This window comes from Pseudophryne corroboree, chromosome 7, assembly GCF_028390025.1.
Source record: "Pseudophryne corroboree isolate aPseCor3 chromosome 7, aPseCor3.hap2, whole genome shotgun sequence".
NCBI classification, from domain to species: Eukaryota; Metazoa; Chordata; class Amphibia; order Anura; family Myobatrachidae; genus Pseudophryne; species Pseudophryne corroboree.
Genome location: NC_086450.1, coordinates 64599745 through 64625421, shown reverse-complemented (window position 1 = coordinate 64625421; position 25677 = coordinate 64599745). Strand labels below are relative to the sequence as shown.

Here is a 25677-nt window from a genome sequence, read left to right as displayed (position 1 = left end):
TCATGTCTCGCTCCATCCACCAACGCCACGTTGCACCACAGACTGTCCAGGAGTTGGCGGATGCTTTAGTCCAGGTCTGGGAGGAGATCCCTCAGGAGAACATCTGCCACCTCATCAGGAGCATGCCCAGGCGTTGTAGGGAGGTCATACAGGCACGTGGAGGCCACACACACTACTGAGCCTCATTTTGACTTGTTTTAAGGACATTACATCAAAGTTGGATCAGCCTGTAGTGTGTTTTTCCACTTTAATTTTGAGTGTGACTCCAAATCCAGACCTCCATGGGTTAATAAATTTGATTTCCATTGATAATTTTTGTGTGATTTTGTTGTCAGCGCATTCAACTATGTAAAGAACAAAGTATTTAATAAGAATATTTAATTCATTCAGATCTAGGATGTGTTATTTTAGTGTTCCCTTTATTTTTTTGAGCAGTGTTGAGTGTTGAGTTGAGCAGTCGGTCACACAAATACATCCCGACTGACAGACGCAGGGACCAGGAGCACACTGACATATAGATTGTGGCGTGTGTCACCTGCTCGGCTACTGAAGTGTGGTGTGTGTCACCTGCTCGGCTACTGAAGTGCGGCGTGTGTCACCTGCTCGGCTACTGAAGTGCAGCGTATGTCACCTGCTCGGCTACTGAAGTGCGGCGTGTGTCACCTGCTCGGCTAATGAAGTGCGGCGTGTGTCACCTGCTCGGCTAATGAAGTGCGGCGTGTGTCACCTGCTCGGCTAATAAAGTGCGGCGTGTTTCACCTGCGCGGCTGCTGAAGTGCGGCGTGTTTCACCTGCGCGGCTAATGAAGTGCGGTGTGTGTCACCTGCTTGGCTACTGAAGTGCGGTGTGTGTCACCTGCTTGGCTACTGAAGTGCGGTGTGTGTCACCTGCTTGGCTAATGAAGTGCGGTGTGTGTCACCTGCTTGGCTAATGAAGTGCGGCGTGTGTCACCTGCGCAGCTGCTGAGGTGCGGCATGTGTCACCTGCCCGGCTAATGAAGTGCGGCGTGTGTCACCGGTGCGGCTACTGATATGGGTATATGGGCACACTGACACACACACAGGGACCAGAAGCACACTGACACACACACACATTGTACAGAGGCATACCGACAAATGCACACACAGTATAAAGGGGAGCTGCCAGTCAAGCAGAAGCACGTACCTTCTCTGTTATAGTTCAGCTCCAGCTCCCCTTCGTCACCAAATGCTGCACTGTCAGTCTCCGGCTTCCCCCTCTTTCCCTGCATTGCGGGAGGGCTGGGAGCCGGGAGGACACACAACTGTGCTGTGCTCAGTCTGTGCTCTCTGTGTCCTGGGAGAGCAGGCAGGAGAGCGGGTAGGTGCTGGTGAGCGGGTGGCCGTGGCGGTGTAGAGCGTGAGTGACAGACGGTCACTCACACTCTGCAGTAGGGCAGCTCCCTCCTGAGTCTGGCGCTGTACGCGTATGCGTCGGGCTGGCACTGGCTGCTGTGAAGCCTGAGCTCTGCCCCGACGAGAGCTCCGTGCAGTAGCAGCTTCAGTGATCGCGGTAGCGGTCGCGGTTTGTACTGAGATGGAGACACAGCTGTCTCTTTCTCAGATAAAAAGAATTTGGCTGGTCAGGGGGGGTTTCTGGGTACTCAGAACCCCCCCCCCCTGTGTGCGCCACTGTAGGGGAGCGCCTCAATATTTCTTTTGGATTCTGCATCAGCATTCCATTGGCGGATCCAAAGTGCCCTGCGGGCTGAAATCGCCATAGCAGAGGATCTTGAACCCAGTAACCCAACATCCTTCATAGCCTCAACTAAGTAACCTGCAGAATCTTTGATATGACCTAGAATCAGAAGCATATCATCTTTATCTACAGTGTCAATATTAACAATCAAGTTGTCTGCCCATTTTTCCACTGCGTTACCTACCCACGCAGAAGCAATTGTGGTCAGCAGGTTCTTTTAAGGAAGCTGACCCCAGGGTAGGCAAAATGATTTTCTTCGAAAGCCTAGAGACTGAGGTGTCTATCATTGGGGGTGACTCCCACTTACGCCTGTCCTCTTCAGGGAATGGGTACGCTACACGCAACCTTCTAGGAATAGCAAACTTCTTTTCCGGGTTAGAACAGGATTCTTCAAAGAATGCATTTAAGTCCTACGACGGAGGAAAAGTCATCACCTGTTTTTTATTTAATTTAAAATAATCTTTTTCCTCAGGTGCAGGTGTTGTGTCAGTATATTCTAACACCTCTTTTATAGCGACTATTATACACTGAATGCTCTTAGCTAGTTTGGGGTCTACCCCTCTCAAATCCCCAGTGTCGACCTCCGTGTCGGAATCTGTGTCAGTGTCCCTTTGCATAATCTGCGCCAGAGACCTTTTCTGGGAACTGGAGGGGTCCCGAGTGGATGACGTGGAGGAGTCAGCAAACAGTGCATCCTCCACAGACTGTCTCCATTACTTTGTTGTTCAGGCTCAGAGAATTTCTTTGCCAGCTTAGACATATTACTCTGCAGCTTTCTCACCCACACAGGCTCAGAACACTCTTGTGCAATCAAATTGGGTTCCTCTGGGGAAGAGCTTTCTCCAGACATGGTACACACTTGTACAGCCACACCACTCTCACACAGGGGAGCTAATGGGGACACACCTGCACTAATGTCTGTCAGAGGGACCCAGAGGAATTTGCCAGTCCACACCATGCGCCTATAAGTATTGTATACAGTATAGACAATCACAGCGCTGTATTTCTCAATATTAAGTCCGCAGACCTAATGTAATATGTGCACCCCTCCCCTTCTATAACACCCTGGTACTTGTATCAGCGATGTGTGAGGAGAAGCAGTGTTCAGGATCAGCACTCTGGCGTTTCTGTTGAAGAAAATGGCGCCCAATGAGTGTTACTGGCAAGTCTGAGGAGAAGCCCCCCCCCCCCCCTTCCTGTAATGGCACGATTCTACCACAGTGATCAAATTTTTTATACTGGCGGGGGTATGTATATCAGCGGCTCACATGTATGTACTATATGCCAGTGAGAGTAAGGATTTTTATATGTCCCTCAGAGCGCCGCCCCCCCCCCCCCGCGCGCTCTGCACACTGTGCTGAGAGATATGTTGCTGCGCAGCGTCCCGTGCTGCGCCGGTACCTTTATGCCGCCACGATGACTGGAGGACCCCTCTCTGCAGGTCTCCGGTAAATACTCACCAGCCTTCTGACTTCTGGCTCTGTTAGGGGGTTGCGGCAGTGCTGTGGGAGTGAGCAGCAGCCAGGCAAGGGCTTTGTTCAGTACCCTTCAGGAGCTAATGGTGTCCTGTCAGCGGAAGTAGAGCCATTGAAATAATGGAGAAGTTGGTTCCTACTTGCCCCCCTAAGTCCCACGAAGCAGGGAAGCTGTTGCCTACAGCTTCCCTGTAAAATAAAAAACCTAACAAAGTCTTTTCCGGCAGAACTCTGTAGAGCTCCACTGGTGTGCATCCAGTCTCCCAGGCACATTTTCTAAACTGAGGTCTGGAGGAGGGGCATAGAGGGAGGAGCCAGTTCACACTGTTAAAAAGTCTTAAAGTGCCGAAGGCTCCTGCGGAACCGTCTATACCCCATGGTACTAAAATGGACCCCAGCATCCTCTAGGACGTAAGAGAAAATATACCTATATATGCTTATGAATTATACATATATTATAAAATATTAGAAAAAATAATAAGATTTTACTCACCGGTAAATCTATTTCTCGTAGTCCGTAGTGGATGCTAGGACTCCGTAAGGACCATGGGGAATAGCGGCTCCGCAGGAGACTGGGCACAACTAAAGAAAGCTTTAGGACTACCTGGTGTGCACTGGCTCCTCCCACTATGACCCTCCTCCAGACCTCAGTTAGGATACTGTGCCCGGAAGAACTGACACAATAAGGAAGGATTTTGAATCCCGGGTAAGACTCATACCAGCCACACCAATCACACCGTATAACTCGTGATACTATACCCAGTTAACAGTATGAAATATAACTGAGCCTCTCAACAGATGGCTCAACAATAACCCTTTAGTTAGGCAATAACTATAAACAAATATTGCAGACAATCCGCACTTGGGATGGGCGCCCAGCATCCACTACGGACTACGAGAAATAGATTTACCGGTGAGTAAAATCTTATTTTCTCTGACGTCCTAAGTGGATGCTGGGACTCCGTAAGGCCCATGGGGATTATACCAAAGCTCCCAAACGGGCGGGAGAGTGTGGATGACTCTGCAGCACCGAATGAGCAAACTCTAGGTCCTCCTCAGCCAGGGTATCAAACTTGTAGACTGTTGCAAAAATGTTTGAACCCGACCAAGTAACAGCTCGGCAAAGTTGTAAAGCCGAGACCCCTCGGGCAGCCGCCCAAGAAGAGCCCACTTTCCTCGTGGAATGGGCTTTTACAGATTTAGGGTGCGGCAGTCCAGCCGCAGCATGTGCAAGTTGAATCGTGCTACTGATCCAGCGAGCAATAGTCTGCTTAGAAGCAGGAGCACCCAGCTTGTAGGGTGCATACAGGATAAATAGCGAGTCAGTTTTCCTGACTCCAGCCGTCCTGGAAACATATACTTTTCAGGGCCCTGACTACGTCCAGTAACTTGGAATCCTCCAAGTCCCAAGTAGCCGCAGGCACCACAATAGGTTGGTTCACATGAAAAACTGATACCACCTTAGGAAGGAATTGGGAACGAGTCCTCAATTCCGCCTTATCCATATAAAATACAGATAAGGGCTTTTGTATGACAAAGCCGCCAATTCTGATACACGCCTGGCCGACGCCACGGCCCACAGCATGACCACTTTCCACGTGAGGTATTGTAGCTCCACGGATTTAAGTGGCTCAACCCAATGCGACTTCAGGAAATCCAACACCACGTTGAGATCCCACGGTGCCACTTGAGGCACAAACGGGGGCTGACTATGCAGCACTCCCTTAACAAAAGTCCGAACTTCAGGCAGTGAAGCCAGTTCTATTTTAGAAGAAAATCGATAGAGCCGAAATCTGGACCTTCATGGAACCCAATTTTAGGCCCATAGTCACCTCTGACTGTAGGAAGTGCAGAAATCGACCTAGCTGAAGTTTCTCCTTTTGGGGCCTTCCTGGCCTCACAGCAGGCAACATATTTCCACCATATGCGGTGATAATGGTTGCGTTCACTTCTTTCCTAGCTTTAAATAGCGTAGGGATAACTTCCTCCGGAATGCCCTTTTCCTTCAGGATCCGGCGTTCAACCGCCATGCCGTCAAACGCAGCCGCGGTACGTCTTGGAACAGACAGGCCCCCTGCTGCAGCAGGTCCTGTCTGAGCGGCAGAGGCCATGGGTCCTCTGAGATCATTTCTTGGAGTTCTAGTTACCAAGCTCTTCTTGGCCAACCTGGAACAATGAGTATAGTTCTTACTCCTCTCCTTCTTATTATTCTCATTACCCTGGGTAAGAGAGGCAGAGAAGGGAACACATACACCGACTGGTACACCCACGGTGTTACCAGAGCGTCCACAGCTATCGCCTGAGGGTCCCTTGACCTGGCGCAATATCTTTGTAGCTTTTTGTTGAGGCGGGACGCCATCATGTCCACCTGTGGCCTTTCCCAACGGTGTATAATCATTTGGAAAACTTCTGGATGAAGTCCCCACTCTCCCGGGTGGAGGTCGTGTCTTCTGAGAAAGTCTGCTTCTCAGTTGTCCACTCCGGGAATGAACACTGCTGACAGTGCTAACACATGATTTTCCGCCCATCGGAGACTCCTTGTGGCTTCTGCCATCGCCATCCTGCTTCTTTGCCGCCCTGTCGGTTTACATGAGCGACCGCCGTGATGTTGTCTGACTGGATCAGCACCGGCCGGTGTTGAAGCAGGGGTCTAGCCTGACTTAGGGCATTGTAAATGGCCCTTAGTTCCAGAATATTTATGTGTAGGGAAGTCTCCTGACTTTTCCATAGCCTTGGAAGTTTCTTCCCTGTGTGACTGCCCCCCAGCCTCGAAGGCTGGCATCCGTGGTCACCAGGACCCAGTCCTGTAAGCCGAATCTGCGGCCCCCTAGAAGATGAGCACTCTGCAGCCACCACAACAGCGACACCCTGGCCCTTGGAGACAGGGTTATCCGCCGATGCATCTGAAGATGCGACCCGGACCACTTGTCCAACAGATCCCACTGGAAAATCCTTGCATGGGACCTGGCGAATGGAATTTCTTCGTAAGAAGCTACCATCCTTCCCAGGGCTCGCGTGCATTGATGCACCGACACCTGTATACGTATTAGGAGGTCTCTGTCTAGAGACGACAACTCCTTGGACTTCTCCTCCGGGAGAAACCCTTTTTATCCTGTTCTGTGTCCAGAACCATACCCAGGAACAGTAGACGCGTCGTAGGAACCAGCTGCGACTTTGGAATATTCAGAATCCAGCCGTGCTGTTGTAGCACTTCCCGAGATAGTGCTACTGCGCCGAACAACTGCTCCCTGGACCTCGCCTTTATAAGGAGATCGTCCAAGTACGGGATAATTATTTCAGCCATTACCTTGGTAAATACCTCGGTGCCGGGGACAGACCAACGGCAACGTCTGGAATTGGTAATGACAATCCTGTACCACAATTTTGAGGTACTCCTGGTGAAGAGGGTAAATAGGGACATGCAGGTAAGCATCCTTGATGTCCAGTGATACCATGAAATTCTCCAGGCTTGCAATAATCGCCCTGAGCGATTCTATTTTGAACTTGAACCTTCGTATATAAGTGTTCAAGGCTTTCAATTTTAGAATGGGTCTCACCGAACCGTCTGGTTTCGGTACCACAACATTTTGGAATAGTAACCCCGGCCTTGTTGAAGGAGGGGTACCTTGATTTCACCTGCTGGAAGTACAGCTTGTGAATTGCCGCCAGTACTACCTTTCTCCGAGGGCAGCAGGCAAGGCTGATGTGAGGTAACGGCGAGGGGGAGTCGCCTCGAACTCCAGCCTGTATCCCTGTGATACTATTTGCAGAACCTAGGGATCCACCTGTGGGCAAGCCCACTGGTCCCTGAAGTTCCCGAGACGCGCCCCTACCGCACCTGTCTCCACCTGTGGAGCCCAAACGTCATGCGGTGGACTCAGAGGAAGCGGGGGAATATTTTTGATCCTGGGAACTGGCTGCTGGTGCAGCTTTTTCCTTCTTCCCTTGTCTCTGTGCAGAAAGGAAGCGCCTTTGACCCGCTTGCTTTTCTGAAGCCGAAAGGACTGTACCTGAAAATACAGTGCTTTCTTAGGCTGTGAGGAAACCTGAGGTAAAAATTTTTCTTCCCAGCTGTTGCTGTGGATACGAGGTCCCAGAGACCATCCCCAAACAATTCCTCACCCTTATAAGGCAGAATCTCCATGTGCCTTTTATAGGCAGCATCACCTGTCCACTGCCGGGTTTCTAATACCCTCCTGGCAGAATGGACATTGCATTAATTCTGGATGCCAGCCGGCAAATATCCCTCTGTGCATCCTTTATATCTAAGACGACGTCTTTAATATGCTCTATGTTAGCAAACTATTATCCCTGTCTTAGAGTATTAATATTATCTGACTGGGTATCAGACCACGCTGCAGCAGCACTATTTATGCTGAGGCAATTGTAGGTCTCAGTATATAACCTGAGTGTGTATATACAGACTTCAGGATAGCCTCCTGCTTTTTATCAGCAGGCTCCTTCAAGGTGGCCGTATCCTAAGACGGCAGTGCCACCTTTTTTGACAAACGGGTGAGCGCCTTATCCACCCTAAGGGATATCTCCCAACGTGACCTATCCTCTGGCGGGAAAGGGTACGCCATCAGTATCTTTTTAGAAATTACCAGTTTCTTATCGGGGGAACCCACGCTACTTTACACACTTCATTCATTCATCTGATGAGGGAACAAAACACTGGCTGCTTTTTCTCCCCAAAAATAAAACCCCTTTTATGTGGTACTTGGGTTCATATCAGAAATGCGTAACACATTTTTTATTGCCGAGATCATGTAACGGATGTTCCTAGTGGATTGTGTATATGTCTCAACCCCGTCGACACTGGAGTCAGACTCCGTGTCGACATCTGTGTCTACCATCTGAGGTAACGGGCGCTTTTTTGAGCCCCTGATGGCCTTTGAAACGCCTGGGCAGGCGCGGGCTGAGAAGCCGGCTGTCCCACAGCTGTTACGTCATCCAGCCTTTTATGTAAGGAGTTGACATTGTCGGTTAATACATTCCACCTATCCATCCACTCTGGTGTCGGCCCCACAGGGGGCGACATCCCATTTATCGGCCTCTGCTCCACCTCCACGTAACCTTCCTCATCCCACATGTCGACACAGCCGTACCGACACACAGCACACACACAGGGAATGCTCTGACTGAGGACAGGACCCCACAAAGTCCTTTGGGGAGACAGAGAGAGAGTATGCCAGCACACACCAGAGCGCTATATAATGCAGGGATTAACACTATAACTGAGTGATTTTTCCCCCAATAGCTGCTTGTATAAACAATATTGCGCCTAAATTTAGTGCCCCCCCCCCTTCATTTTAACCCTTTGAGCCTGAAAACTACAGGGGAGAGCCTGGGAAGCTGTCTTCCAGCTGCACTGTGAAGAGAAAATGGCGCCAGTGAGGGAGATAGCTCCTCCCCTTTTTCGCGGACTTTTCTCCCGCTTTTTTATGGATTCTGGCAGGGGTATTTATCACATATATAGCCCCAGGGGCTATATATTGTGATATATTTGCCAGCTAAGGTGTTTTTATTGCTGCTCAGGGCGCCCCCCCCCAGCGCCCTGCACCCTCAGTGACCGGAGTGTGAAGTGTGTATGAGGAGCAATGGCGCACAGCTGCAGTGCTGTGCGCTACCTTGGTGAAGACTGATGTCTTCTGCCGCCGATTTTCCGGACTCTTCTTGCTTCTGGCTCTGTAAGGGGGCCGGCGGCGCGGCTCCGGGACCGAACATCAATGGCCGGTTCCATGCGGTCGATCCCTCTGGAGCTAATGGTGTCCAGTAGCCTAAGAAGCCCAAGCTACCACCAGTTAGGTAGGTTCGCTTCTTCTCCCCTTAGTCCCTCGCTGCAGTGAGTCTGTTGCCAGCAGATCTCATTGTAAAATAAAAAAACTAAAATATACTTTCTCTCTAGGAGCTCAGGAAAGCCCCTAGTGTGCATCCAGCTTTGCCGGGCACAAGATTCTAACTGAGGTCTGGAGGAGGGTCATAGTGGGAGGAGCCAGTGCACACCAGGTAGTCCTAAAGCTTTCTTTAGTTGTGCCCAGTCTCCTGCGGAGCCGCTATTCCCCATGGTCCTTACGGAGTCCCAGCATCCACTTAGGACGTCAGAGAAATATTGGTCCACAAAACCAAAAAAGTAGTGGTAAACGGCAATCCAGAAATTATAGGGATAGTGGCTTTGGGAAGACTATATGTATAATTCATAAGCATAAGTATAATTGAATAAGTATAATTCAAAGTTCAGTGGGACTTTGTGCTGCTACCCTGGAATGAGGTATGACCCTTGTTATTTACTAATTCAACTTTGTAATTTCTTGATACCGGACTTGAAATTGGCATTGTCCAGATATATATTACACTAATTGGGTCATCTCCCTCCAAGGGCGAGCAGCACCTGCTGGGTAATACATTCTTTTTGCATATTTGCTAATTTTATTAATTTTATACTATGTACGTACAAATAAAATACATGTTCTTCAAGCAAATCAGAAGTTATCCTCATATAAGAAAGAAACCTTTATAAGAATGACAAAAAAAACTTGCAATTGTGAGTACTGGTATGCACTGATCACAAAGCACACCATCCATAAAGAAACCTCTATATGTTTAACAGCACTATTGATCGTTTAATTGAGGTACACTACCTCCACCCACTGAGCTTTTTCACATACAGATTGCGCAAATATATCTTTATAGGAGACACACCAATCTTTCTTGAGTGAGTTGGGGTACACTCCATATCCACATTTAAATATCAGAGTGAAATAACCATGGAAGGTTAATATAACACCTTTAATGAGATTTGCTACACATTGTGGGATCTTGTAGCTCTTGTCTTTCCATGTATCTATGTGGACAACACCACACTGAGAGGAAATTGATCCGACGAAAGGGAAAAGAAAAAGAACATAAAAAATCTTTGAGTATTTTTAAGATAGTTCATAGGAATGTACAATCAAGTTTGTTTTAATTAGTTTATTCATATTTTGTTAATCATTCTGTACACATATTAAGAAAACACAAATTTTTATTGATTTCAAACGGTTATACCTTTGGTAGCGCTTTCGGGAACACTACATATTTTTTCTGTCTAGTTCTATACGGATCTTAGGGGTAGATCCTAAGTGTTATTCCCGATTCTCCCATTGCACAAGTTGAAAGGAATGTTATCTTTATTTTTAAAATGAATGTATGTTTAGTTTATGACTAAAGGAGGGTGTTCTTAGGTATTCAAGGGCAAGTTGTACTCTCATGATATAATTGCTTTACCTTATTTAGCTTGTGTTTGTATAAGGTGTCCTTGAAACTTGAACCCTTTAATGTTTATGTTGTGTTAGTAAATTGTGCAAATTAAGTTTTAACAAAATTTGGATGATAGCAAATTTATACTTACACCATAGCCCTCCTGTTTCCATCCTAAGCATCTTCCCATTGGATCCCTCTCAGCATCCCCTGCGGCTGCTGCAGCCTTCTGCGCATGCGCAGGGGGACTCCAGAGCCGAAACCCGTAAGTGCGGCCACGGGACAGCTTTTATTGGGAGAGCTGTCCTTTGCGTTATTAATCACATATGTTAATAAATATGTGATTAGTATCAATGCGGTAAGTGACTGGATGCACCACAGAGGCTTGGTACTTGAAAAGGCACAGTATGGGGTATATTTACTAAGGTCCCGATTTTGACCGAGATGCCGTTTTTTCTTCAAAGTGTCATCTCGGTAATTTACTAAGCAAAAATCTCGGTAGTGATGAGGGCATTCGTAATATTTTGGAAGTCCAAGGAAAAAATCACGAATCAATACACCATCGGTCAAATACGCCTGCGATTTGGTAGAAATCGGGAATTTACTAAAAAGTGCAAAACACAAACACTGCCGACAATAGCCAAACACTGCCGTGATGAAATACAAATCGTGAAAAAGTGCTAAAAAAAACCAGACCTGCTTTTTTATCCCGTGTTTGTATAGGCATGCACGGATCCATGAGATCCGTGCATGTTTTTCAGTGGGAAGGGGTGGGAAATGTTTTAATTTAAAAAAAAAAAAATGCGTGGGTTCCCCCCTCCTAAACCAAACCAGCCTCGGGCTCTTTGAGCCGGCCCTGGTTGCAAAAATATGGGGGGAAAATTGACAGGGGTTCCCCCATATTTAAGCAACCAGCACCGGGCTCTGCGCCTGGTCCTGGTTCCAAAAATACGGGGGACAAAAAGCGTAGGGGTCCCCCGTATTTTTGAAACCAGCACCGGGCTCCACTAGCTGGACAGATAATGCCACAGCCGGGGGTCACTTTTATACAGTGCCTTGCGTCCGTGGCATCAAATATCCAACTAGTCACCCCTGGCCGGGGTACCCTGGGGGAGTGGAGACCCCTTCAATCAAGGGGTCCCCCCCCCAGCCACCCAAGGGCCAGGGGTGAAGCCCGAGGCTGTCCCCCCCATCCAATGGGCTGCGGATGGGGGGCTGATAGCCTTTGTTGAAAGTTATGAATATTGTTTTTAGTAGCAGTACTACAAGTCCCAGCAAGCCTCCCCCGCAAGCTGGTACTTGGAGAACCACAAGTACCAGCATGTGGCGGAAAACCGGGCCCGCTGGTACCTGTAGTACTACTACTAAAAAAATACCCCAATAAAGACATTACACACACACCTTGAAAGTATAACTTTAATGCATACATACACACCTCCATATACACATACTTACCTTATGTTCACACGAGGGTCGGTCCTCTTCTCCATGTAGAATCCAAGGTGTACCTGTTGAAAAAATCCTACTCACCAAATCCAGTGTAGAGGGCTCCTCGGGTAATCCATTTGTAATCCACGTACTTGTAAAAATAAAAAAACGGGACACCCGACCACGAACTGAAAGGGGCCCCATGTTTTCACATGGGACCCCTTTCCCCGAATGCCAGAAACCCCCTCTGACTGATGTCTAAGTGGGTTTCTTCAGCCAATCAGGGAGCGCCATGTTGTGGCACCCTCCTGATCGGCTGTGTGCTCCTGTACTGTCTGACAGGCGGCACACGGCAGTGTTACAATGTAGCGCCTATGCGCTCCATTGTAACCAATGGTGGGAACTTTGTAGTCAGCGGGTGACCGAAAGTAACCTCACCGCTGACCACAAAGTTCCCACCATTGGTTACAATGGAGCGCATAGGCGCTACATTGTAACACTGCCGTGTGCCGCCTGTCAGACAGTACAGGAGCACACAGCCGATCAGGAGGGTGCCACAACATGGCGCTCCCTGATTGGCTGAAGAAACCCACTTAGACATCAGTCAAAGGGGGTTTCTGGCATTCGGGGAAAGGGGTCCCATGTGAAAACATGGGGCCCCTTTCAGTTCGTGGTCGGGTGTCCCGTTTTTTTATTTTTACAAGTACGTGGATTACAAATGGATTACCCGAGGAGCCCTCTACACTGGATTTGGTGAGTAGGATTTTTTCAACAGGTACACCTTGGATTCTACATGGAGAAGAGGACCGACCCTCGTGTGAACATAAGGTAAGTATGTGTATATGGTGGTGTGTATGTATGCATTAAAGTTATACTTTCAAGGTGTGTGTGTAATGTCTTTATTGGGGTATTTTTTTAGTAGTAGTACTACAGGTAACAGCGGGCCCGGTTTACCGCCGCATGCTGGTACTTGTGGTTCTCCAAGTACCAGCTTGCGGGGAGGCTTGCTGGGACTTGTAGTACTGCTACTAAAAACAATATTCATAACTTTCAACAAAGGCTATCGGCCCCCCATCCGCAGCCCATTGGATGGGGGGGACAGCCTCGGGCTTCACCCCTGGCCCTTGGGTGGCTGGGGGGGGGACCCCTTGATTGAAGGGGTCCCCACTCCCCCAGGCCAGGGGTGACTAGTTGGATATTTGATGCCACGGCCGCAAGGCACTGTATAAAAGTGACCCCCGGCTGTGACATTATCTGTCCAGCTAGTGGAGCCCGGTGCTGGTTTCAAAAATACGGGGGACCCCTACGCTTTTTGTCCCCCGTATTTTTGGAACCAGGACCAGGCGCAGAGCCCGGTGCTGGTTGCTTAAATATGGGGGAACCCCTGTCAATTTTTTTCCCATATTTTTGCAACCAGGGCCGGCTCAAAGAGCCCGAGGATGGTTTGGCTTAGGAGGGGTGACCCCACGCAATTTTTTTTTAAGTTTAAACATTTTTTTTTTTACAAGGTGCACAATGAAGCCCTGCACGGATCTCTCAGATCCGGCCGAGATTCATTGTATTAAAGTCGGCAGTGTTTTACAAGTCACTCACGTAAAACACTGCCTAAAAAAACGAATGACATCGACATCGGAAAACCCGAAAATGCAGAATACGGCAGCTTAGTAAATTAGTCGTAATCAATTCAAAAAGTTGCATATTTACACTTTCGATGTCATTCGTGATTGAACTTTGACCTCAAACGGGAAAATACGATTCTTAGTAAATTTACCCCTATGTATCTACATAGAGAAAATGCATATTTTTATTGTTATTTTGTAAATGTCCACCAGAGGGAGCTGCAGTGTAATTAAACAGGTATACTAGTACAATGAACCCATGCTTGGTTCATTCATGAGAAGGAAACATATCACCACATAAGCAGTTATTTTACTTCCTTACCAGATGTGAAACCTCAAATGATCTTTCATCTATGGTTTTGTTTATTTTTTATAGCAAATTGAATATTACATGTATATTGTACCACCATGTACTTCTAAAAATATATTGCATAAATCTAAAACCTAAAATGTGACATATACTTGTTCAGCTCAGAATGAAAGTATTAGGTGGGGTACACATTAGGTGATATATTGGACGATATGTGGTTTGAGGCAAACTGGAACGTTATATTGTTCGCATCGCACACTGTGTATACTCAATCATGATTTTGCATGCGTTGTCACTGGGGTCATCCCATCCAAAACCAGTCCGGCTACACTGAGAGCCAGAATGGCCGCGTACAGCCTTCTGGCTCTGTAGTTGGCTGCCCCAAATCCATCCCTGGTCCCATCTGATGTGCTGCACGCCAGATGGGCCGATCTGGCTGACGACAGCCTGCAGGTGAACGCTGTGGGTAACGGTAAATCGCGTGGCCGTACACCAGATCGTGCAGTGTGTACGGCCGACTGATCTAACCTTCCATCGGGCATCAGGTTGGCTGGAATACACATTGTTCTGATGTGTACCCGGCCTTAGACTTTTTGCTAAATGCTTCCCTGACTGTGTCATGACTCCACCATATAATGGGGTGGTCTTCAGTTTGCTGGCTGTCGGGATCCCGGCGCACAGTATACCAGCGCCAGAATCACGACACCCGGCATACCGACACTTTTTCTCCCTCTTGGGAGTCCACGACTTCCCTGGAGGGAGAATAGATAGCGTGGCATGCGTAGCGTGCCACCGTGCCCGCATGGGGCTCATTTGCACTCGCCCAGCTGTCGGTATGCCGGCGGTCAGGATTCTGGTCGCCGGGAGCCCGGCCACCGGCTTACCTTACTGCACCCATATAATGCTGCATTATCTTATCTGGTCCAAAACCATTATCACACTCCTTTAACAATCCTTAACGTTTGTGGGATGACTGAATGATGTGACTGTAAAACAAATTGTATATTGTATACATGTACCAGAAGCTGCCCATCATCAATGTTATTGTTGTTACGTACTTTTTACACTGTGATACACTGTAGGGGGGACATAATTCAGAACTGTTGCTTATTGCAGCAATACAGCAGCCTCCCTGGTCCTCAGCGAGGGGATTCTCCTGGTCACAGACAGCCTACTACTGTCAGCAAAAATTTAAATTGATTTGCACATGCATGTACAACTTCTCCACTAATCCACTGCTCTGCTTTTTAGGAGGTTTGATACATTTCCCCCATTAAGGTGGAGATGTATAAAGCTTTGGAGAGAGCTAAAGTGGTGAAGTTGCCCAAATCTGATTCTGTCATTTCTCTAGTCTTTGAAACGACAGTTAGGAGTTGATTGGTTTCTTTGACCAATAACTAAACTATCTCTCTCCAAGGCTTGATACACTTTCCCTCAAGACAACTGTTGCCAAACTCGGTCCTCAAGGCAGTGGCGTCACTAGGGGGGTGCATTAGTACTGATCAGTTGAAATACTTAGCACATGGATGCAATAGTATCTACATATATGTTAATAATATATATTTCCTCATTGTTACTTGGAGTTGGGTAGCTGTATACAGTGTGGGACTGGTCTATGAGGGCCCCACCGGGGAATGCATAGCTATAAAATCTATATTATAAATACTACTAGTGCATGCATGATAACAACAACAGAATAATAAAAGCAATGCACTACAGAAAATACTCCACAGTCTTGTACAGTATAATGTAACATATGCATAATTCAAGTGCACAGTCTAGAGCCTGATCTCTAGAGGAGGGGGTGGGCGCTCAGGCAGTGGGGCCCATTAAGGGTTCCCCTGCACCTTGATGGGCCAGTCCGATCCTGGTTGTATATGCCTTACATACTGGGCTCATCTTCTAATCCTTGTGACAACGAGTGATAGATCATTTGGTATCTTAGGACTCTGTTGTCAGTAGTCAATACTTAAATCATGAAAGCATCATTGTGTTATTCCTCTATGGCAGCTTCTCTAGGATCAATAGATCAATGGAGAATGCCACTTTATGTAGTAGATATATAGTTCCTCACATACCTAACAGATGTATCACCCCAGGCAAAATCTGTGGGCCACGGACTCACTGGCCATCATAGAGCCACATTATGAAAAAGTCTCTGCATTTCCTGATTAGTCCCTATTGATTACGTCAGACATTTGTTGCTTTTGCCTTTTCTTTCCTAAACCCAGTCTCCTTCTATATTTCCCTTCAACCATACCAAACCCCAATCCTTGTCAATATTAAAACTTTTATTTAAATCCAGAACACACTTGTCTACTCTCTCGGAATGTTCGGGAAACTTCCAAATTTCAAGAGAGTAGCCAGCACTCCGCGTCACCATGACCTCCCCTCCAAGATGTACATTGCCGCGTTTCGCAGTATTGTGCAGTGTGGGGGCGGGGTACGAATGCTATTTATATTGTAGTGTCCCCTACACTTCCAACGTGTCCCCTTCCTCTTATTAGGGCCCGGGTTAAAAAGTTGGCAAGTACCTTTCAGAAGAATAAGGATTGAGGTACACGGTTAATCATTTTCCTGCTGTTGTTTACATGGGATGTAGTCATGTGACCGGCGGGCAGGAGACCACCGGTCACAATACCTCCCCCTACATCCTGCCCCCTGAGAATCCTGACTAGCAGGGACTATTCCCACTCGTGGGTGTCCACGATGCCATAAAGTGGAAATGGAACCTGTGGTGCAAGGGGCTTGTTGCGCTCGCCCCCATCCCGCCAGAATTCCGCTTCCGGGATCCCGACGGAGGTATGCTGAACCGGTCACGCATACCCAACCCATTCTATTGCTGCACCATGATCATATGTGTTGAACCGTAGAGGACAGACGTCTGGCCATATTCCTGCAAATGAACATTCCATACAGCACATCACCACTGCCAGTTGCAGCAGACCACTTGTACAGCAAGTTCCTTAATGATGACAGCTGTGTGACTGTCCCCAATTACACTCTGCCAAATCTGTGTTTGTAATATAAATAGAAGATTATTTCCCATACACATGGGACTGTATTATGTATTGGAGAAGTTACTGTTTTCAAAATATTTATATTTCTGCCCATTTGCACCCAAACTGTTCCCGTCACCTGCATAAATATAGCTCAGGCAGCCTCCTACTCAGCTTCAGAGAGTGAGCAATCAGTCACTATGTATCTCTCCTTCCTTCCTTGTCTGTGATAAGAGGTTTCCCTACTCACAGCTTCAAATAAAAACACACTTTCTTCTTAAAGAGGCAACTGCATGCTGCAACTGGAGGTGGGGTCCGTCATGAGCAGCAGCACTAACAACTAGGAATTGCCTTGACACTTTAACATCTCTCGGAATCAGGCTGAAATTAGCTTATTATTCAGGAGCCCAGGTGTGTGACCTGAAAGGGGTATTACTTTTTTCTTTTTTTTTTTACCATAAATCTTGGTGCAGGGTTTCCCAAACTCAGTCCTCAAAGCACCCTCACATTCCTGTTTGCATAGGTGTGCGCAGGGGGGGGGGGTGCCTGGTGCGCACAGGCACCCCCTAATGTCTGGCACCTCGATCTCACATGCCTGATGCAGCAATCGCCGAGCAGGCTGATTACTGTCCCCTCTGCGCTGCACCCTGTCAGGACCGCATTACTGACCAGACGCCTGGGTAAATCAAGGATGCCACCGCCCACCCGTCACATGCCCACCTCTCTCCTTCTATGCTATGCCTACACCAGCCACTGATGAGGAGCAGCATGCAGCCATCATTCCTCTTAGGAAGACAAATTCAATACTGGCAGGCAGTCGGCAGCAGCATTGACACGTCACTCGTTTTTTCCAGCAGCAGCAGCAGCAGTACTAGTCTGCGACTGTCAGTGTCAGTGAGTGACTGACTTGTAAGTAAGCTGCTGCAGCTTGCAGGGGAAAGAGAGGGGGAGCCAGACCAGGCTGAGGAGAAGCAGTGTAATTGCAGTGAGTGCCATCATGGGTGTTTGTTTGGTGCACACCACAACATCTGACAATGTATCTGCTTTATTAGGATTGGCACAAGGGTGGATATTTTATATTGCGTTGACGTCAATAGATGGTGCTAGACACGCCCAAAAGGCTTTGCTAGACACACCCCTCCAACGGTGCACCCCCTAATAAAATGTGCTGCGCACGCCTATGCCTGGTTGTAAGGATATCCATGCTTAAGCACAGGTGACAACCAGTACCCCATTCAGTTGATTATACCATCTGTGCACAAGCATGGATATCCTGAAAACCTGAACTGTTGGGATGCATTAAGGACTGAATTTGTGAAACTCTGCCTTAGAGGGTCATTTAGACCTAGCCGCTAATGCAGCCTGCAGCGCAGTGGCTGCGCGGACACACCCCGATGGATGCGACCGCAATATCATTGACAGCGGTAGTGTAGCGATGTGGCCATTGGGGGGGACGTGGTGGGATACAAACAAGGGTGAGTTGGGACCGTTTTCGGGGCAATTACATGACGTCACACGCAGCCGCTTCGAAAAAAAATGGCTGCACTGCCAGGGGTCAACCTACGCTCCGATGCATCCGTAATTAGATTGCAGATGCATCGGGAGGTGGACTCACACGTGCTGGGCGGCCTTGCCCTGTGCAGAGATGCGTATGCAGCCATCTGCGTTCATCTCTGAATAACCTTCTTACCTTCTTAGTGCACTACATAAAGGGTGTCCATGCTTGAGTCCAAATGGTTAAATCAAATTGACTGGGGTACTAATGAAGGGCTTAATTCAGAGCCAATCCCTGCACTGACAGCAATCGCAGTCCGATGCCCTAAGCGTTGTGCGCACGCGCAGAGGCCACACTGCACGTGCGCACTCAGTGAGATGCAAAAGCATCTCACTGGTGCGATCGCCTCTGCCTGATTGACAGGCAGAGGCGGTTGCGGGGTGGGAGGGGGCGTGCCAATGGCGTCAGAACGCTGTTGGTGGGGCACGGTGTTGACAACATGGGCATGTCCGAACCGTTGCAGGGGCAGGGCATGGTGACTGCGTGATGTCGCACGCAGCTGCTGCAACCCAGAATGTGGCGGGTAGCCGTCTGCCAGCGGGGGGTGCCTGACATCCGAGGTGGACTAGCCCTGTGCTGGGCTTCCCCCATGTCAGAGAAACCGATTGTGGGTGATTCAGACCTGATCATAGATATCAAGTCTGAATCATCCACTAATACCCCGTTCACACTGCACAAAAAACACAATATCGACCCAGTATTTTGCCAGGTCGGCACAGGTCGCTGTGCAGTGTGTCACTGCCGAATTCCTGAGTCGCCTGACCTGGTAATTCACCCTGGGAATAAAGAACGGTTATTCCAGGGTTATTACCGGCTCAGGGGTAGTGTGAACGGGTTACCCGGGTCAATGCGACCCGGCACCCATTCACAGCATAGGGAGAGGCGGCACAGAGATGATCTCATCTTCAGCGCCGCCTCCACACCCGCCCCCGGATGGCAACCCGGCCCAGCATATTGCCAGGTCGGGAAGCCACCCGGTTTCACACTGCACAGGTCCAATGCCGGGTCTACCCAGGAATGACCCGTTTCCAACTCCCAAGTGCGACCCAGCAATTGCAATGTGAACGTTCACCTGTGCTCAATCATGGATATCCTTAAAACCTGGACTGTTATGGCAATATTTGGGAAACTTTGCAAAAAAATGTTAAGATCCAATAGTTTCGAATCAAACTGTAAGAAAACCAAAACACTTTTGGATGACTGACAGTAGATTAAACACAATCAGATATGGATGTCGGAATTCATTTATTATATGATTGGTAAATAATTATGTATTCTATTCAAGTAACAGAAGTCCAACACTGATAACATTTGTGAAATGATTCTAAAGGTGCGTACACACTGACAGATATATCTATTGAACGGCCGATATATTGCTGGTCCATCGGCCAGCGTGTACCAGCGATATGTGTGTGAACCCCGTCATTCACAGACATATCACGTCGGCTGCGCACACGATGATCAATATAGCTACAGATATATTGGTGAATCGTTCTGGGTTTATAGGCGGTCCCGTACACATCCTGCACAAGCCGGCAGTGATTGACGGCTCAACTGGGCGGGCGCATGTAAAGTTCTATCTGCTGCAGCCTTGCAGCCAGATCCATAAAAGGTCAGCATTGTGCCCTGTGCCTGTAACACCAACCCACCTCCCCCACGGTGGGCCCCACTCCCTGAGGACCCTCCGCGTCTTCTAGGGATCAGATTCCAGACTGTGCGCTTGAATTATACATTATACCAGAGGTTGCCAAACGCGGTCCTCAAGGCACCCCAACAGTCCAGGTTTTAGGTATATCCACAGGGGTGGTCTTCTGTATGCCGGCGGTCGGGCTCCCGGCGCTCAGTATACCGGCGCCGGGAGCCCGACAGCCGGCATACCGACACTTATTTTCCCTCGTAGAGGGAGAATAAAATAGTGTGGCGCGCATAGCGCGCCACCGTGCCCGTAGCGTGGCGAGCGCAGCGAGCCCGCAAGGGGCTCATTTGCGCTCGCCACGCTGTCGGTAAGCTGGCGGTCGGGCTCCCGGCGCCGGTATGCTGGTCGCCGGGAGCCCGACCGCCGGCCAGCCGTAGTGAACCCATCCACAGCGCAGCGCAGCACAGATGGTTAAATCAAATTGATTAAGGTGATAATTAAGTCACCTGTGGCCAAGCATGGATACATTTAAAACCAGGACCGTTGGGGTGCCTTAAGGCACACTTGCCTACCTGACCCTCTCCATGAGGGAGAAAATGCTCTGTTCCTGGACTTTCCTGGTAATGTATGATTGCCATCACCTGTAATGAGCTAGTTAATTGATAAGAAAGGTGTTTCACCACAGGTGTTGGCAATCATACATTACCAGGAAAGTCCAGGAACAGAGCATTTTCTCCCTCATGGAGGGGGTCAGGTAGGCAAGTATACCTTAAGGACCGCGTTTGGGAAGCTCTGCATTATACATATATTACAGTACATTATACTGCACAGGACTACGGTGTATTTTGTACAGGGCATTGCTGTTATTAATCTGGTACATTTTCATGCATGCACTAGCTATATGTACTATATATATATCTAATCTATCTATCTATCTATCTATCTATCTATATATATATATATATATATATATATATAGAGTATATCTCTCAAGGGGCCCAGCCCATGCATTCTCTAATGCAGAGGTTCTCAAACTCGGTCCTCGGGGGCCCACACAGTGCATGTTTTGCAGGTCTCCTCACAGAATCGCAAGTGAAATAATTAGCTCCACCTGTGGACCTTTTAAAATGTGTCAGTGAGTAATTAATACACCTGTGCACCTGCTGGGTTACCTGCAAAACATGCACTGTGTGGGCTCCCGAGGACCGAGTTTGAGAACCTCTGCTCTAATGGTTAGCCAAATCACCTCTGGAAACTGGTCACACCCCTAAACATTGGCCCTTACCACTGCATTCCCCCGGTGGGCCCTTCATGGCCCAGTCTGACACTGGCACTAGGGGGAAAACACTGTATTTTGCATGCGCAAAACTCTGGTGACATGGCACAGCAGCCATTTCCCCGGAAATTTCCGTACTACGCATACACATAACGCTGGTAAAAAATGTCTTTCCAAGTGAATTGTGGAGAGGTGCTGCCTCCAACAGGGGACTCCGTAGAGGTGAGTGTGGAAAAAATGGTTGCAGGGTTTGTGGTGTGGGCCCCCCTGGATCCTGGCAGTGGTGCAAGTAGAATACATTTCTTAGTGGTACTGCGTGCGCACAATAAATGGGTGTGGCCACATGCCACATGAGGTGTGGCCAATAAAAATAGGGGCATGATACACATATGGGGGGCCGGTTACACATATGACCCCAATAGCGCAGTGCCAGATATACATATGCCCCCAACAGTGCCAGATACACATATGCCCTCAATAGTGGAGTGCCAGGTACACATATGACCCCAGAAGTACAGTGCCAGATACACATATGCCCCCACAGTACCAGATACACATATGCCCCCAATGCCAGATATGCCCCCACAGTGCCAGATACACATATGCCCCCACAGTGCCAGATACACATATGCCCCACAGTGCCAGATACACATATGCCCCCAGTGCCAGATATGCCCCCACAGTACCAGATACACATATGCCCCCATAGTGCCAGATATGCCCCCACAGTGCCAGATATGCATATGCCCCCCCAGTGCCGGATACACATATGCCCCCAGTGCCAGATATGTCCCCACAGTGCCAGATACACATATGCCCCCCCCCCCCCCCCCCCCCCAGTGCCAGGTACACACAACCCCCCTGCTCACCGCTGCTGTGCTGTGTGTGAGGCTGGGAAGGAGAGTGCAGCGCCCCTAGTGCCGATTTGATTGGTTGCTATGTGCAACATCACCAGTTCTAAAAAAAAAATTACCCCTAATATTCCTGTTTTTAAGGATACAGTATATATGCTTAAGCACAGGTCCCCCATTAGTTAATTAGTCACCCATAGAGTTAATTATACCATCTGTGCACAAGCACGGATATCCTTAATACCTGGATTGTTAGGGTGCCTTGAGGACAGAGTTTTGGAAACCCTGATGTATGCAGTGAACATTCTGATGTATGCACAGTATATCTCACATGAAAGCTCTTAATACGCCTCACACCTGCCTATGACCACAGTAGCAATTAGCAATAATGTCAATATTTGTAATCTCCAAGTAAAGCACATCGATACATTTACCTCCTGTATACAAAGTATATACTCTAATCCGGTGATCGCAGCTGAAGTCTCGCTGTTGCCAATTTAAGACCCCCCTCCTTCCCCCGCCGGCCCGGCTTAGGGGTGTGATTGGGGAGGAGATGCATTATCATCATGTGAAGGGCTGGAGGAAGAGATAGAAGAAGGTAAGAGGAGGAGAAGGAGGACTCTCCTGGAGACATCCCCAGTGCGCCCAGGGGATCCCGCAGCAGCAGCGCTGGAGCCCGCACCGTAGCCCTGGCATAGTGCAGCGGGCAGACATGCACCTGGGGCTAGCTCGGCAGGAGACTCGGCTACCGATGTCTGCCGACACCGTGCCGGCTCTCAGGGCATGCATCGGCTAGGGCGCCCTCAGCAGGTCCTTCTCCCGTTCTGCTGTGGTGTCTGAGGCTCCTCCAGACAGACATGGGGAACATCTCCTCCAACATCTCCTCCTTCCAGTCCCTGCACATCGTCATGCTCGGCCTGGACTCGGCAGGGAAGACCACCGTCCTCTATCGGCTCAAGTTCAACGAGTTCGTTAACACCGTGCCCACCATCGGCTTCAACACCGAGAGAATACGGCTCAGCAACGGGGCAGCCAAGGGCATCAGCTGCCACTTCTGGGACGTAGGTGGTCAGGAGAAGCTGCGCCCCCTGTGGAAGTCCTACAGCCGGTGCACGGATGGGATCATCTATGTGGTGGACTCTGTGGACTCAGACCGGCTGGAGGAGGCCAAAACCGAACTGCACAAGGTGACCAAGTTCGCAGAGAACCAAGGGACCCCTCTCTTGGTCATAGCCAACAAGCAGGACCTGCCCAAGTCCCTGGCAGTGGCTGAGATTGAGAGGCAGCTGGCACTGCAGGAGCTGAGCCCATCTACCCCATACCACGTCCAGCCAGCCTGTGCCATCATTGGGGAGGGTCTCACTGAGGGCATGGACAAACTCTATGAGATGATCCTCAAGAGGAGGAAGACCCTCAAGCAAAAGAGAAAGCAGCGGTAACCCTGGACTAGGTGTCATGCCAACCAAAGATGCCCATCATGTATCTGCCCACATTTTGGCTGGCCAGTGAGCGCCCACTGTAGGCTTGGCATTTATAGCCCCCTCTCCAGAACCTACAAAGACCAAACTCCTTGCACTGTGTGCCAAGGGGACTCTGTCTACCCAGAGCAGGGCAGGACCCTGCCAATTAACCCATGTCCATGCTGCAGGCAAAAGCCATGTCTTTGCAGAGCAATACTTGACCAAACCCTGCAGAACCACATTGGGGGGTATGTGACATTACCAATATTAACCCAGAGATGGTGTATGACAGGCACTGGCACCTTGCAGAGAGGACCAGGTGGTGAGTGCCCTCTTGGAGAGCGGACCCCAGATCTGGTGTGATAGACATGTTGCAATCTGTATCATTTATCCTTCCACCAAAAATAATGAAACTTGAAGTTTTGAGTGTACAGTGTTGACATTATGTCTGTGGATCTGTCCTGTCACTGCCATCTGTGGGTACTGGGTCTGCAGTGGAGCGTCTGTCTGATGCCAGTGTCTGACAGCTGTGCCTGCTGCTCATGTTTACCCCCCCCTGCCCTCTCTCCCTCCGTCCTATCCACAGGTTTCAGATGTAACATGAATTTTGTGGTCCATTTCTGTGATTCAGTCTCGCAATGAATGGGGTTAATATTTGGGGTGGGAACCATGCTGGTATCATTCTGTGCCCATTTCTACTGCATGAGATTAATATGAGAGATTGCTAGAAACTGCCTGTTAGTCTCCGTCTTTTCTAGCCTCCATATTATTTGCACTCCTTACTAAAATGATTGTTGAAATTGAATCATTCCCTCGTTTGCCTGTTTTGTTCCGTCTTTGTTGTGTCTCTTCGTTGGTTCATGGCGGGCAGTCTCACATTTTATTTTTGAGCATATGTTCTACTTAAAAGGAGTAGTTCATTTTCCTGGAAGTAGCTTTGCACATTAGTGATTGATGCACTTGTTCCACCTTTGCAGATGGAGTACAGTTTATTGGCACTTGAGTTTTTTTTTGCAGTCTCGTTTATATCATGTACTATTCCAAGCTGAACTATATGGATATCTGGCCTAACACATTCTTAATTTAATCGTGCCACAGTGCATCATGCATGGCAATACACGCTACTCCATCTGCACATACACATGTTGAGGTAAACAGGTGTTAATCTTATATGCAAGGATGTATATAGAAGGGGATCCGGTCTGAAGATCGACAGTGTCTAGGTCGACAATGTTTAGGTCGACCACTATAGGTCGACAGTCACTAGGTCGACATGGATGGAAGGTCGACAGGGTTTCTAGGTCAACATGTGCTAGGTCGACAGGTCTAAAGGTCGACATGAGTTTTTCACATTTTTTTTCTTTTTTTGATTTTTTTCATACTTAACGATCCACGTGGACTACGATTGGAATGGCAAAGTGTGCCGAGCGAAGCGGTATCCGAGCGAAGCGAGCCATGCGAGGGGACGCGGTGCACTAATTTGGGATCCCGGTCACTCTACGAAGAAAACGACACCAAAAAAAGAAAAAAAAAATCCTCATGTCGACCTTTAGACCTGACGACCTAGCACATGTCGGCCTAGAAACCCTGTCGACCTTCCATCCATGTCGACCTAGTGACTGTCGACCTATAGTGGTCGACCTAAACATTGTCGACCTAGACACTGTCGATTTGATGAACCACACCCATATAGAAGCCTTCAAATAGAAATTACAGCCAACACTGAGGGGCAGATGTACTAAAGCCTTGGATAGTGATTGAGTGGAGAGAGATAAGCTACCAACCAATCGGCTCCTGTCATTTTCTAGCACGGCCTGTAACATGGCAATTAGGAGCTGATTGGCTGGTACTTTATCTCTTTCCAAAGATTAGTACATCTGCACCTATATCTTACTGTGAAAGAACATGAGGCGGTTGGTGAGATGAACAGATGTATATGTCGGTAACATCATAAAGGTCTGTGACTGCATTCAGTCCAGCTTGGGTGTGTGCTCCGCTTGTCCAGTGCCTTCTAGACGCAGCTGGTTGGTCTGTCTGCAGCAAGCTTGGCTTGGCCTGGCTGTCTCAGTCATGTGTCCTATATATTCATGTGTCAGACTTATGCTGTGCCCTG

The 25677-nt window shown here is 48.6% G+C and overlaps 1 protein-coding gene across 1 annotated transcript; it reads left to right on the top strand.

The window, feature by feature from the left end:
• The first annotated feature begins 22618 nt into the window (after nt 1–22618).
• Nucleotides 22619–24369, top strand: ARL4C (ADP ribosylation factor like GTPase 4C). The gene has a single exon (XM_063933241.1). The coding sequence runs from the start codon at nt 22962–22964 to the stop codon at nt 23541–23543; it is 582 nt and encodes a 193-aa protein (XP_063789311.1). The 5' UTR covers nt 22619–22961; the 3' UTR covers nt 23544–24369.
• The last annotated feature ends 1308 nt before the right edge of the window (nt 24370–25677 follow it).

What these genes read in the sequence shown, in the direction of transcription:
- ARL4C (XM_063933241.1), top strand. Translation starts at nt 22,962, where the DNA reads ATGGGGAACATCTCCTCCAACATCTCCTCCTTCCAGTCCCTGCACATC.